Below are 12,209 nucleotides of genomic sequence, written 5' to 3'. Positions count from 1 at the left end.
TTGTCTTGGCTTTATAAAAATTGTCTGTTTTCCAAATTCGTTGGACAATTTTATACCTTTTTTAGCTATCTGTATTTGAGACCTCTGGTTGCCTCACATTGTCTCAAAACTTTGGGTTGTAAGCTTTCATTTCTGTTTCCTTTCTTCTCTCTTTTTTTGGTAGATGTGTAGTGTTTTTTCAGTCGTGTTTTAGTTTAGTTTTCATTTCCCTGATGAATAGTAACTTCAGTATCTTTTTGTATGCTTATTAATTATTCTTTTATCTTCTGTGATAATATCTGTTCAAATAGTTTTCTTATTTTTTACTTCACTTGATTGTCTTCATATTATTTTCTTTTCAGTATTAATTTATATTTTCAATAACAGTCTGTAGTCAGTGGCTTGCTTTTAATGTTCTAATAATACACTTTGAAGAACAATTTTTAATTTGGATATAACAGAATTGATCGATATTGTATAGTTAGTATGTATTAGAATACATGCTAACTATACAATATTATAGTTTAGTGATTAAACTACAGTTTAAAGTAACTTTAGTGTTTTTTCCAGAAGTTTAATAGTTTAGTTTTTTGGGTAGACTTAAGATTCATTTCAATTATATTTTTATTTAGCTGTGAGGTACAACATTTTAGATTTTGTTTCTTCTTTTTAATTTTTATTCAAGTGGAAATTATTTTTAATTTACTTTGATCCATAAACAGATAAATTAATCTGTTTATTATTTAATAGAATAGGTAACTGCATCTATTATTCTATATCCTCTAATTTTGTGACTGTTTTTATACCCTCTTAGTTAATGAAAGATAAAAAGGCTTAAACATTATAATTGATTTTTCTATGTATTTTGAAGTGTATAATTATCTCTTATTTTTGATTGATAACATATTGTAACAACAATTATTACCATTTTCAGAGTGTTAAACCTTGCTAATTAAATAATGAAGTTATTTTACTTTTCCAGGTTTATCAACTGTAAACGATGGGTCAGTAGAAGAACACATACACTTGGACCTGAAGGCATATTCACTTAAGCACAATATTTCTTCTCTCAAGCAAAGACAGAGGCATTTGGACCACAAGCAGGCTAACAGTGAGACAATTCGGGTATCGCATCTGCACAGTGAATGTTGTCTGTGTTATTTTAATTCAAGAACAATATTAAAAATCTGATGATTTTATGTAGAAACCCAAATTTTTGATTTTCAGAAAAATAATTCTGAAATCCAGTAATAGTTGTCTCTTTTCACCCCTGGCAGAAATCAGTTGCTGGTGAATAAAAGATTCTGCACTTATATGGGATTTGCTCTCTCTAGGTTGATGCTCAGTTAGCTTCTGTCATTTTTAATAGGTCTTCTAAGTTTTCAAGTCTGCAAACCACACTTTAGAAAAAAAACATTTAAAGATAAATAAAATGTTCAAACTAGGGAGTAATCACTCAAAAACCTAAACTGTTAATCAGCCAGAAGGCTGAAATACTTTTAAATTAGATAACTTAATACCTTTATTATAAAGGTGCAAAAACATTTAATTAAGAAAGTATTACTTAGGTAAACTTATCCAGAGTTAAAATTATTCACAGAAACCAAGAGAATATTCAAATGATTAATTTCCTATGTAATTTACCATTAATAGGGGGCATAGCCTAGTCATGAGTCCAAAAACTGTCCCTTACTCTCTCCCCTTCAGAAACTAACCAGAGAGAAATGGCTGCAGGAAATCACTTCTCAGTAACTGAGTTCATACTCGCTGGGCTCACACAACAGCCACAACTCCAGTTGCCCCTTTTCTTCCTCTTCCTAGGAATCTATGTGGTCACGGTGGTGGGGAACCTGGGCATGATTATACTGATAGGGCTCAGTTCTCACCTGCACACCCCCATGTACTATTTCCTCACCAATTTATCCTATATTGACCTCTGTCATTCCACTGTTGTCACCCCCAAAATGCTTGTGAATTTTGTGACAAAGCAGAACATCCTCTCCTATCCTGAATGCATGACTCAGTTGTATTTCTTCATTGTTTTTGTTATTGCAGAGTGTCACATGTTGGCTGCAATGGCATATGACCACTATGCTGCCATCTGTAACCCCTTGCTTTACAAGGTCACCATGTCTTATCACATCTGCTTCCACCTCACAGTGGGAGTTTATATTTTGGCCATCATTGGATCCATAATCCATACAGGATTTATGTTGAGCCTCTTTTTCTGCAAGAACAATGTGGTTAACCACTATTTCTGTGATCTCTTCCCACTCTTTGAGCTATCCTGTTCCAGCATTTATGTCAATGAATTATTGGTCATATTCTTAAGTGCATTTAACCTCCTGACTCCTGCCTTAACTATCCTTGCCTCCTACATTTTTATCCTCTCCAACATCCTCCAAATCTGCTCCAACAAGGGCAGGTCTAAAGCCTTTAGCACCTGCAGTTCCCACCTCTTAGGTGTTGCTATTTTCTATGGATCTGCATCATTCATGTACCTGCAGCCATCATCTGTGAGCTCCATGGACCAAGGGAAAGTGTCCTCTGTGTTTTATACCATCCTTGTGCCCATGCTGAATCCCTTGATCTATAGTCTGCGGAATAAAGATGTCAAATTTGCTCTGAGGAAAATTCTGGACAGTAGAAAACATTCATGAATAGAATCTGTACCATGATGTCATAGTAATAATTTGCCATGAGTTAGATTTGTTATTCAAATATTTATAGTTTCAGTGACACTTCCCCATATAACTCATCTCCAACATTCTCTTCCTGGACACTTCTTCAAAGATATATTACAAAGATTATGTATGGAGAAATGGAAGAATAAAATAAAATGTTCTTGAGGATTAACAGAGCCTTTGTTTTATTTTATTTATTTTTTCTGAGCCTTTGTTTTATTTTTAATGAACTACAATAAAGCAAGAACTACAGCAATGATGATGATGATGAAGAAAATTATAGTAATATATTTCATTATGCTTCTATTTGTAGAGATGTGGAAGGATCTAGAATCTGTCATATAGAGTGAAATAAGGCAGAAAGAGAAAAACAAATATCATTTGTTGTAAAGGAAAAACTAACATTGTAAAGCAATTACACTTCAATAAAAATAGCAAATAATGAAAGATTTATGAAATATAAACACTATGCCCTATCTTCGAATGGGTAAATACTATATTCCCTCATGGCAAGCTCTATTATAATTGAAGCTTATTTCACTTGAGTAAATGATTGAGTTTTTTGACAGTCTCAATGTGGAAAAATGATTGAGAAGCACTGTGTCACCCAATTGTAAATCTTTCAAAAACAATTGAACCGAATACATTTAATTGTATTTTATAAGTGTTCCCTAAGGTGAGTTTGCAATTTGTCTTACATCATGCTAAAATCTAAGACTGCTTCCAGTTATTCCAGCTTTGGAAAAAAAGCAAAAGTATATAAAAAAAAGAAGGTTTATGAAACATAATTGCCTAATAACAAACTATTTCATTAAATATACGATTTAACAAGTAAAATTATTATTAGTGATATTATTATTATTAATTATTATTGTTAGTGAAATTTTTTTCTAGACTTTTATTTTATTTTATTTTTATTTTATTTTATTTTTTTATTTTTTATTTTTTTTATAAATTTATTTATTTTAGTTGGGGGCTAATTACTTTACAATATTGTAATAGTTTTTGCCATACATTGACATGAATCAGCCATGGGTTTACATGTGTTCCCCTTCCTGGACCCCCCACCCACCTAAATTATCTTTTTTTTAAAAAACAAATACTACATCAGTATTCTGAATTCTTGCCGCATAACTCTAAAATTCAATTATATATAGATTTCATTTTTTACTCAATTATTTATATCACTTATTTCTATAAAAATTAAATACATTCACTACATGAAAAATGATTTTAATTCATTATTAAAAATTTCTGGCTTTATTAACAGTAAGATAGATTGTCAGAATATGTCCTGATACTCTAAATCTGCTATTTGCAGTCTAGACTATGATGCCACAGCACTGGTAGGAGCTTGTAAAAAATGCAGAATTTCGGATCCAACTTAGACCGGCTGGATCAGGATCTGCATTTTACAAAATCCTCAGGAGATCCCGTGAACAAATTTTTATCACTAATTGGTAAGTTCAGGATTGACAAATTATACCTTTTGAAAGAAAATGTTGGATAACTGGGGACACGTCACCTGCAATTGCCTCTTTTCTCGAGAGACTGGCTCCTGAGAAATGAAAATCCTTGGAGAGTATTTGACTTCATGTTATTTATTGTCTGGTATATCTAAATCCAGTACAAACCTTCATAGTCTGGTGATCACAAGAGCTCAGGGGAGAACTGAGAAAGGTCAGGATGTTTGTTACCCTGAAGCTGAAGAAGCAACACTGAAGACAGAATTGGAGATGCTGATCTGTGATGCAGAACAGCTTCAAAAGTGACTCTTGAGACCAAGGCTGTCAGACCCGCTCTCCCAGCAGTAAAGACAGCAGAATGCTGGGTTCGTATCACTCCCCACATTAACACTAGTGCTATTCTTCTCTGAGAGCACATTGTGAAATCGATTTGGCATTGAGATTTCCAGAAACAAAGAAAGGTGAGTGTGTTAATTATGTACTTGGTATTTGAGACTTCAATTATGAAAGTAATAATCATTGGCATTCAGGCAAATATTCCACAACATCTTCGTTTATATAATTATCAATTTATTCATAAACCATGTTTTTAAACTTGCTATGATGTGCCAGATGTGTGCTATTTTCTTGAATGCTGAGTTTTAAGCCACTTTTTCACTCTCCTCTTTCACTTTCATCAGGAAGCTCTTTAGTTCTTCTTTGCTTTCTGCCATAAGGGTGGTGACATCTGCATATTTGAAAGTGAAAGTGAAAGTGAAGTAGCTCAGTTGTGTCCAACTCTTTGCGACCCCATGGACTGTAGCCTACCAGGCTTCTCGGTCCATGGGATTTTCCAGGCAAGAATACTGGAGTGGGTTGCCATTTCCTTCTCCAAGGGATCTTCCCTACCCAGGGAAGGTTGTCGTAACTTTCCTTTCAAGGAGCAAGTGTCTTTTAATTTCATGGCTGCAATTACCATCTGTAGTGATTTTGGAGACCAAAAAAAAATAAAGTCTCTCACTGTTTCTCCATCTATTTGCCATGAAGTGATGGGACCAGATGCCATGATCCTAGTTTTCTGAATGTTGAGCTTTAAGCCAACTTTTTCACTCTCCTGTTTCACTTTCATCAAGAGGCTCTTTAGTTCTTCTTCACTTTCTGCCATAAGGGTGGTGTCATCTGCATATCTGAGGTTATTGATATTTCTCCCGGCAATCTTGATTCCAGCTTGTGTTTCTTCCAGCCCAGCATTTCTCATGATGTACTCTGCATAGAAGTTAAATAAGCAGGGTGACAATACACAGCCTTGACATACTCCTTTCCCAATTTAGAACCAGTCTGTTGTTCCATGTCCAGTTCTAAGTGTTGCTTCCTGACCTGCATACAGATTTCTCAAGAGGCAGGTCAGGTGGTCTGATATTCCCATCTCTTTAAGAATTTTCCACAGCTTATGGTGATCCACACAGTCAAAGGTGTTGGCATAGTCAATAAAGCAGAAGTAGATGTTTTTCTGGAACTCTTTTCCTTTTTCAATGATCCAACGGATATTGGCAGTTTGATCTCTGGTTCCTCTGCCTTTTCTAAATCCAGCTTGAACATCTGGAAGTTCACAATTCATGTACTGTTGAAGCCTGGCTAGGAGAATTTTGAGGATTGCTTTGCTAGCGTGTGAGATAAGTGCAATTGTGCTGTAGTTTGAGCATTCTTTGGCATTGCCTTTCTTTGGGCTTGGAACCAAAACTGACATGGATGTCACTAGATGGTCAATAACGAAATCAGACTGACTGAAACAAAAATGGAGAAGCTCTATACAGCCAAAACAAGACTGGGAGCTGACTGTGGCTCAGATCATGAATCTTTATTGCCAAATTCAGACTTAAATTGAAGAATGTAGGGAAAACCACTAGACCATTCAGGTATGATCTAAATCAAATCCCTTATGATTATACAGTGTAAGTGACAAATGGATTCAAGGGATTAAATTTGTTAGTGTGCCTGAAGAACTATGGATGGAAGTTCATGACATTGTACAGGAGTCAGTGATCAAGACCATCTCCCAGAAAAAGAAATGCAAAAAGGCAAAATGGCTGTCTGAGAAGGCCTTACAAATAGCTGTAAATAGACAAGAAGTGAAAGGTAAAGGAGAAAAGGAAAGATATAGCCATTTGAATGCAGAGTTCCAAAGAATAGCAAAGAGAGATAGGAAAGCCTTCTTCAGTGATCAATGCAAAGAAATAGAGGAAAACAATAGAATGGGAAAGACTAGAGATCTCTTCAAGAAAATTAGAGATACCAAGGGTACATTTCATGCAAAGATGGGCACAATAAAGGACAGTGCCGGGAGCCAGCTCACGAGATCCCACCCATGACAGAGTCATGAGGTAAAGGGTTGATTGAGCACGGCTTCTCAGCCCTCAGGAATTCTCGGAAGGCTGCCCCCAGCACTCACCTTAAAGATGATATCTGTCTTTCTGATGTTTGCTACAATAAACCTCTTCTTATTTTCTGTGACTTAGAAAAAAGGCTTTTCCTGATTCTCTTCTAAAATAGATCAATCTAAAATCTCAATCGACAAGGCCCCTGAACGGTAGCACCCTAAATAAAATTATCTGGGATATAAAATATGCTAATCTAAATTCCTCTTGCTAGCATATTGGTTTGTTTAATAAATGTACCTGTGCCTTTGGAGCTAATGTGTTTGACTGCCCCTTAACAACAAAACAGCATTGAGAGCCTCCACACAGAAAGCCCCAATGGGCACAGAGCCCTTTGTAGGAAAGAAAGGCTTGTTAGAAAATATAAGAAATGTTGCTTTATAAAACTGTAACTTAGTCTATACTTACTCATTATGCCTTTTCTACTCTTAATGTATTTAGCCTATATAATGAAAACATAACAATTAGAAATTTGCATAAATAAAAGTTTAGCTTTAATACAAATAATAAGACAATCGTTAATTCAGCTGGTGATTTTGCTAAGAACTGACCTTTGTGCTATATTGTTTCAGCTTGCTGTACTATGACTTTATGGAACCACATTCTTTTCTGTTAAGCTCAAGGCATAGAGTAAATTACCGAAAACAGGTTTTACCTTGAAACTTTCTATTAATGAATTCTTTCCTGCTGTGCCTGATACAAAAGTGTCCTGGCTGATCAACACTTATCAATAAAAGAGTCACAAGATGTTAGCAGGCCTCTGGGCCAGAAGATGATGTAAACAATTTTAAACCTTTTATAACTTAGAAACACAAACAGTGTTCTGGTTCTGATATGGATCAAAAACTGCTGATCCATTGAGCTGATCTGGCATGACTCTATACTTTACATTTGTTTCTATGTACCACTAAAAATATAAAAGCTGTCTTAAAAACAATAAAGTCAGAAGACACTTGGAAACACCATGACTCGCTGTGTCTTCTCATTCGTATCGCCGATGCCGTCCATTCTGAGGGAACCCTGACCTGCTGGAGCTGGACTCCGGCAGGACAGAAATGGTATGGACCTAACAGAAGCAGAAGATATTAACAAGATGTGGCAACAATACACAGAAGAACTATACAAAAAAGATCTTCATGACGCAAATAATTACAATGGTATGATCATTCACCTAGAGCCAGACATCCTGGAATGCGAAGTCAAGTGGGCCTTAAGAAGCATCACTACGAACACAGCTAGTGGAGGTGATGGAGTTCCAGTTGAACTATTTCAAATCCTAAAAGATGATGCTGTGAAATTGCTGCACTAAAAATGCCAACAAGTTAACTAAAGTAACAGCATAGATAACAAAATAGAAATTTGATAAAATGTTCATGGTTGATAATTCTGGAAGTACCAAGATTTATGAATTATTTAGAGCTGTAGAGGCAATCTTTTGAAGAATAGACAGAAACAAAAGTCATTTCAGAGCTGTTCTACAGAGTTTAATCTATCCCTGAAGTAAAGAATGTTAAGGATGATGATTCAGGACTTGCAGTTTTAATTATAATGTATTTACATTTTTACATTCATTATTTTTATAAATATTGTAATCTCTCTAGGTGACTCTGATGATCAACCATATTGGGGAATCTCTGAATCAACAGACACTCTTTGTGTTCAGATATGTTCTTTTATATCTGAATATAAAGTGACCAGCTCACAGAACTCCATCTTACCCACAAGCATATCATGAGATCCAGTTCCACTTGACTATGTGAAGTGATGATAAGTTGTGTCTATATCATGTTCATGTTCATAAACTTAAAATCTTGGCCTCGATGTAAAATTCTTCTGACTTGAAATAGGTTGGAATCCAGAAATTTGGAGGAAAGAAGAGTGCTCAAATGAATAGTAGAAATGTTCATTTTGACTGACTTTAAAACTCCAGAAATCAGTGTTTCTCTTAAACTTTAGGAAATATCTCAATTATAAGATTCTTGAAGTTTATAGTTTCTATTCTAGTTCAACCAGAATCACAGTTTGTCCTAGAGTGGCAATAGATGCTAAAGAAATCCCCACATTATGTATGTCCTCTGATGACCATTAAAGAATGATCTCGATAGGGTTACATTCTGCCGCACACACACGCACATACATATGTCCATAAATCTCTCTCTCTCTCATACACACCCTAACACAGAAGTACACTCATTTTCTCATTTTTAAACCTAGAACCTGCTGAGAAGAAAATGGACCCTGGAAATCACTCCTCAGTGACTGAGTTCATCCTCGCTGGGCTCACAGAGAAACCAGAGCTCCAGATTCCCCTTCTGGTCTTCTTCCTAGGAATCTACTTAGTCACGGTGGTGGGGAACCTGGGCATGATCACACTGATAGGGCTCAGTTCTCACTTGCACACCCCCATGTACTATTTCCTCACCAATTTGTCCTTTATTGATTTCTGTCATTCCACTGTCATTACCCCCAAAATGCTGGTGAACTTTATGACAGAAAAAAATATCATCTCCTACCCCGAATGTATGACTCAGCTCTATTTCTTTATCGCTTTTATTATTGCAGAATGTTATATGTTGGCTGTAATGTCATATGACCGCTATGTTGCCATCTGTAACCCTTTGCTTTACAATGTCATCATGTCTTATTATAGGTGCTTCCAGATCACAGTGACAGTTTATATTTTGTGCATCATTGAATCTGGAATACACACAGGCTTTATGTTTAGACTCTACTTCTGCAAGGCTAAGGTGGTTAACCATTATTTTTGTGATCTCTTCCCACTCTTGGAGCTATCCTGTTCTAGCATCTCCATGAATGAATTATTGGCTCTAGTCTTTAGTGCTTTTAATATCCTGATTCCTGTTTTAACCATCCTTGCTTCCTACATCTTCATCCTCTCTAGCATCCTTCAAATTCACTCCACTGAAGGCAGGTCCAAAGCCTTCAGCACCTGCAGCTCCCATATCTCAGCTGTTGCTGTTTTCTATGGATCTGCAGCATTTATGTACCTAAAGCCTTCATCTGTGAGCTCCATGGACCAAGGGAAAGTATCCTCTGTGTTTTATACCTGCATTGTGCCCATGCTAAACCCTCTGATCTACAGTCTGCGGAATAAGGATGTCAAATTTTCTCTGAAGAAAATTCTGGACAGTGGAAAATGTAGGTGAATAGACTCGATGTCATAGTGTCATATCAGAAATATGCCTTTGGTTTTCTGAGATAGGCAATGTTTTAGTTTTATTGTTCAAAGTTTTGGAAATTCAGAATCATTTTCTCATATAATACCTTTCCCAAATTCTCTCTGGGACACTTCCGTTGAAACTGTGTTACAGTGACTATGTACGGAGAAATAACAAGAATAAAGTCAGAGATTCTTAAGAGTTAAAGACGCTTCAGTTTGATTAAAAAAAATACAAGCATCAACAACTATGAAGATCATCATAAAATAATAACATACATGATTAAGATAGTATAAAATATCAAGCAGGAAGCCCAGCACTTTAAAGTAGATAACTTCATTTAGTATTTATAGTTTTCTCTCAGGGCAAGCCCTAGTACTATTTTATTTTGAAAGCGGAATAAACTGACACTTATTTAGTTTTAGTAAATGTCCAAGTTCCCAAACATAATAAATGACAAGAATCTAGAATGTCTGGCTCGAGGACCCATGATTTTACTCAAGGTGATATATTGGCCCCAAGTAATCATGGGTAAGTCTAAGGCCCATCCAGTGATTTTCTTCTACACTTTAATCTACAGTTCCTTATAAGATTGTGTTGCTTTCTTCTCTCTCTCCAATCCTAGTATCACTTTTGTTTCATTTGATATAATGAAAATAATACAAATATTTCAAACCTGTCTTGATCAAAGGAAAAAAAAAATCAGTTGGAGAGTTACTGCAGAATCTTATGATAGAGTCTCACTAAAGAGATTCAAATTTCTATGCTCAACATCAACAATTTTTATAAAAGCGGCCCAACACATTTTTTATCTTTATACTAGTAATGCTGTATTATTTATGAAACAGCTACTTATAGTAGCCAAAAAACCATAATTTACAACCAATTGCCATTTCATGTCAGTTTCATCTTAAAATCATTTCTTCTTTTCTTTCATATGATTCCTTATTTGCTTCTGAGCATTTTGTCATTGGGTTACTATAAATCTGGGTCTTCTCTGGTGCCTCAGTGGTAAAGAATCTGCCTGCCAATGCAGGACAAGTGAGTCCAATCCCTGATCCCTTGGAGAAGGAAATGGCAATCCCCTCCAGTATTCTAGCCTGGGAAATTCTATGGACAGAAGAGCCTGGTGGGCTACAGTCCAGGGGCATCAAAATAAAGTCCGGCATGACTTAGAGACTAAGCAACAACAACTATAAATTCTCATGAAATTCTAAATACACAGCTGTTTTCTGTCTCAAACCATTGTACTCATTACTGACAGGTCAATGTTCTTTGGATAGTGTTCAAACTTATTCACCTGTAGTGTCTAATTATAGAACAAAAACACATATAACATAACATTATTTACTACCCTTGTATTTAATTATCCATTCATTCGTGGATGTCAGACATTCATTTTCCAAGTGGTCTCATATTATTTGACTTAGTTTTCATCAGTACTATAAAAGAAGGCAAATGGCTACAATTAAAATTCCTATCCTTTCAATTAAAATAAATTTTAAAAAAGATTAAAAGAACTCCTATCATAGGCATAATTCCTACTCTGTTATATATATAGTCTAGAATATATATATATATATATACATGTAATACATGTATATATGTATGTATATACATATACATATATTTCTTCTAATGAATATTCAGGATTGATTTCCTTGAGGATTAACTGGTTTGATCTCTTTGCAGTCCAAGGGACTCTCAAGAGTTTTCTCCAACACCACAGTTCAAAAGCATCAAGCAAAAGCATTCAGCCTTTATGGTTCAACTCTCACATCCATACATGATTACTAGAAAAACCAAAGCTTTGACTAGATGGACTTTGTCAGCAAAGTAATGTCTCTGCTTTTTAATATGCTGTTTTGGTTGGTCATAGCTTTTCTTCCAAAAAGCAAGTGTCTTTTAATTTCACGGCTGCAGTCACCATCTGCAGTGTTTTTGGAGCCCAAGAAAATAAAGTCTGTTGCTGTTTCCATTTTTTCCCCATCTATTTGCCATGAAGTGATTGGACAGGATGCCATGGTCTTAGCTTTTTGAATGTTGAATTTTAAGCCAGCTTTGTCACTCTTCTCTTTCACCCTCATTAACAAGCTCTTTAGTTCTTCTTTCTGCCATGAGGGTGGTGTCATCTGCATATCTAAGATTATTGATATTTCTCCCAGCAATGTTGGTTCCAGCTTGTGCTTCATCTGGCTCAGCATTTCGCATGATATACTCTGTATATAAATTAAATAAGGGTGATAATATACAGCCTTGACCTTTACCAAACTCCAACTCTCTTTCTTGCTTCTTTTACTAAGCACACTGAAGTGGCTGTAAATCATAGTCTGCTCACCTATAAGGTAGAAATCCAGACACACATATTCCCCTTCAAATATCCCAGAATTCTGCAGCCACGGCAAATCCAATGCTAAATAAACCGTTTAATGCATAGACGTGGGGCATCTTGCTTGAATCTGAAAGAACTCTAGGGAAGATGATCAA

General features: G+C 35.6%; 2 protein-coding genes across 2 annotated transcripts; both read left to right on the top strand.

Moving 5' to 3' along the window:
* The first annotated feature begins 1,660 nt into the window (after window positions 1-1,660).
* LOC145523122 (olfactory receptor 8G2-like) lies at window positions 1,661-2,639 on the top strand. Its single transcript, XM_081532900.1, has one exon. The coding sequence runs from the start codon at window positions 1,704-1,706 to the stop codon at window positions 2,637-2,639; it is 936 nt and encodes a 311-aa protein (XP_081389026.1). The 5' UTR covers window positions 1,661-1,703.
* A 6,135-nt stretch (window positions 2,640-8,774) lies between these two features.
* LOC145523248 (olfactory receptor 8G3-like) lies at window positions 8,775-9,710 on the top strand. Its single transcript, XM_081533209.1, has one exon. The coding sequence runs from the start codon at window positions 8,775-8,777 to the stop codon at window positions 9,708-9,710; it is 936 nt and encodes a 311-aa protein (XP_081389335.1).
* The last annotated feature ends 2,499 nt before the right edge of the window (window positions 9,711-12,209 follow it).

The sequence above is a fragment of the Giraffa tippelskirchi genome, chromosome 10, assembly GCF_054371585.1.
Source record: "Giraffa tippelskirchi isolate mGirTip1 chromosome 10, T2T-mGirTip1v1.2.pri, whole genome shotgun sequence".
NCBI classification, from domain to species: domain Eukaryota; kingdom Metazoa; phylum Chordata; class Mammalia; order Artiodactyla; family Giraffidae; genus Giraffa; species Giraffa tippelskirchi.
This window is presented reverse-complemented; position numbering and strand designations above follow the sequence as displayed.

Bases quoted from the DNA above. Each gene is read 5' to 3' on its own strand.
- LOC145523122 (XM_081532900.1), top strand. From the start codon at position 1,704: ATGGCTGCAGGAAATCACTTCTCAGTAACTGAGTTCATACTCGCTGGG.
- LOC145523248 (XM_081533209.1), top strand. From the start codon at position 8,775: ATGGACCCTGGAAATCACTCCTCAGTGACTGAGTTCATCCTCGCTGGG.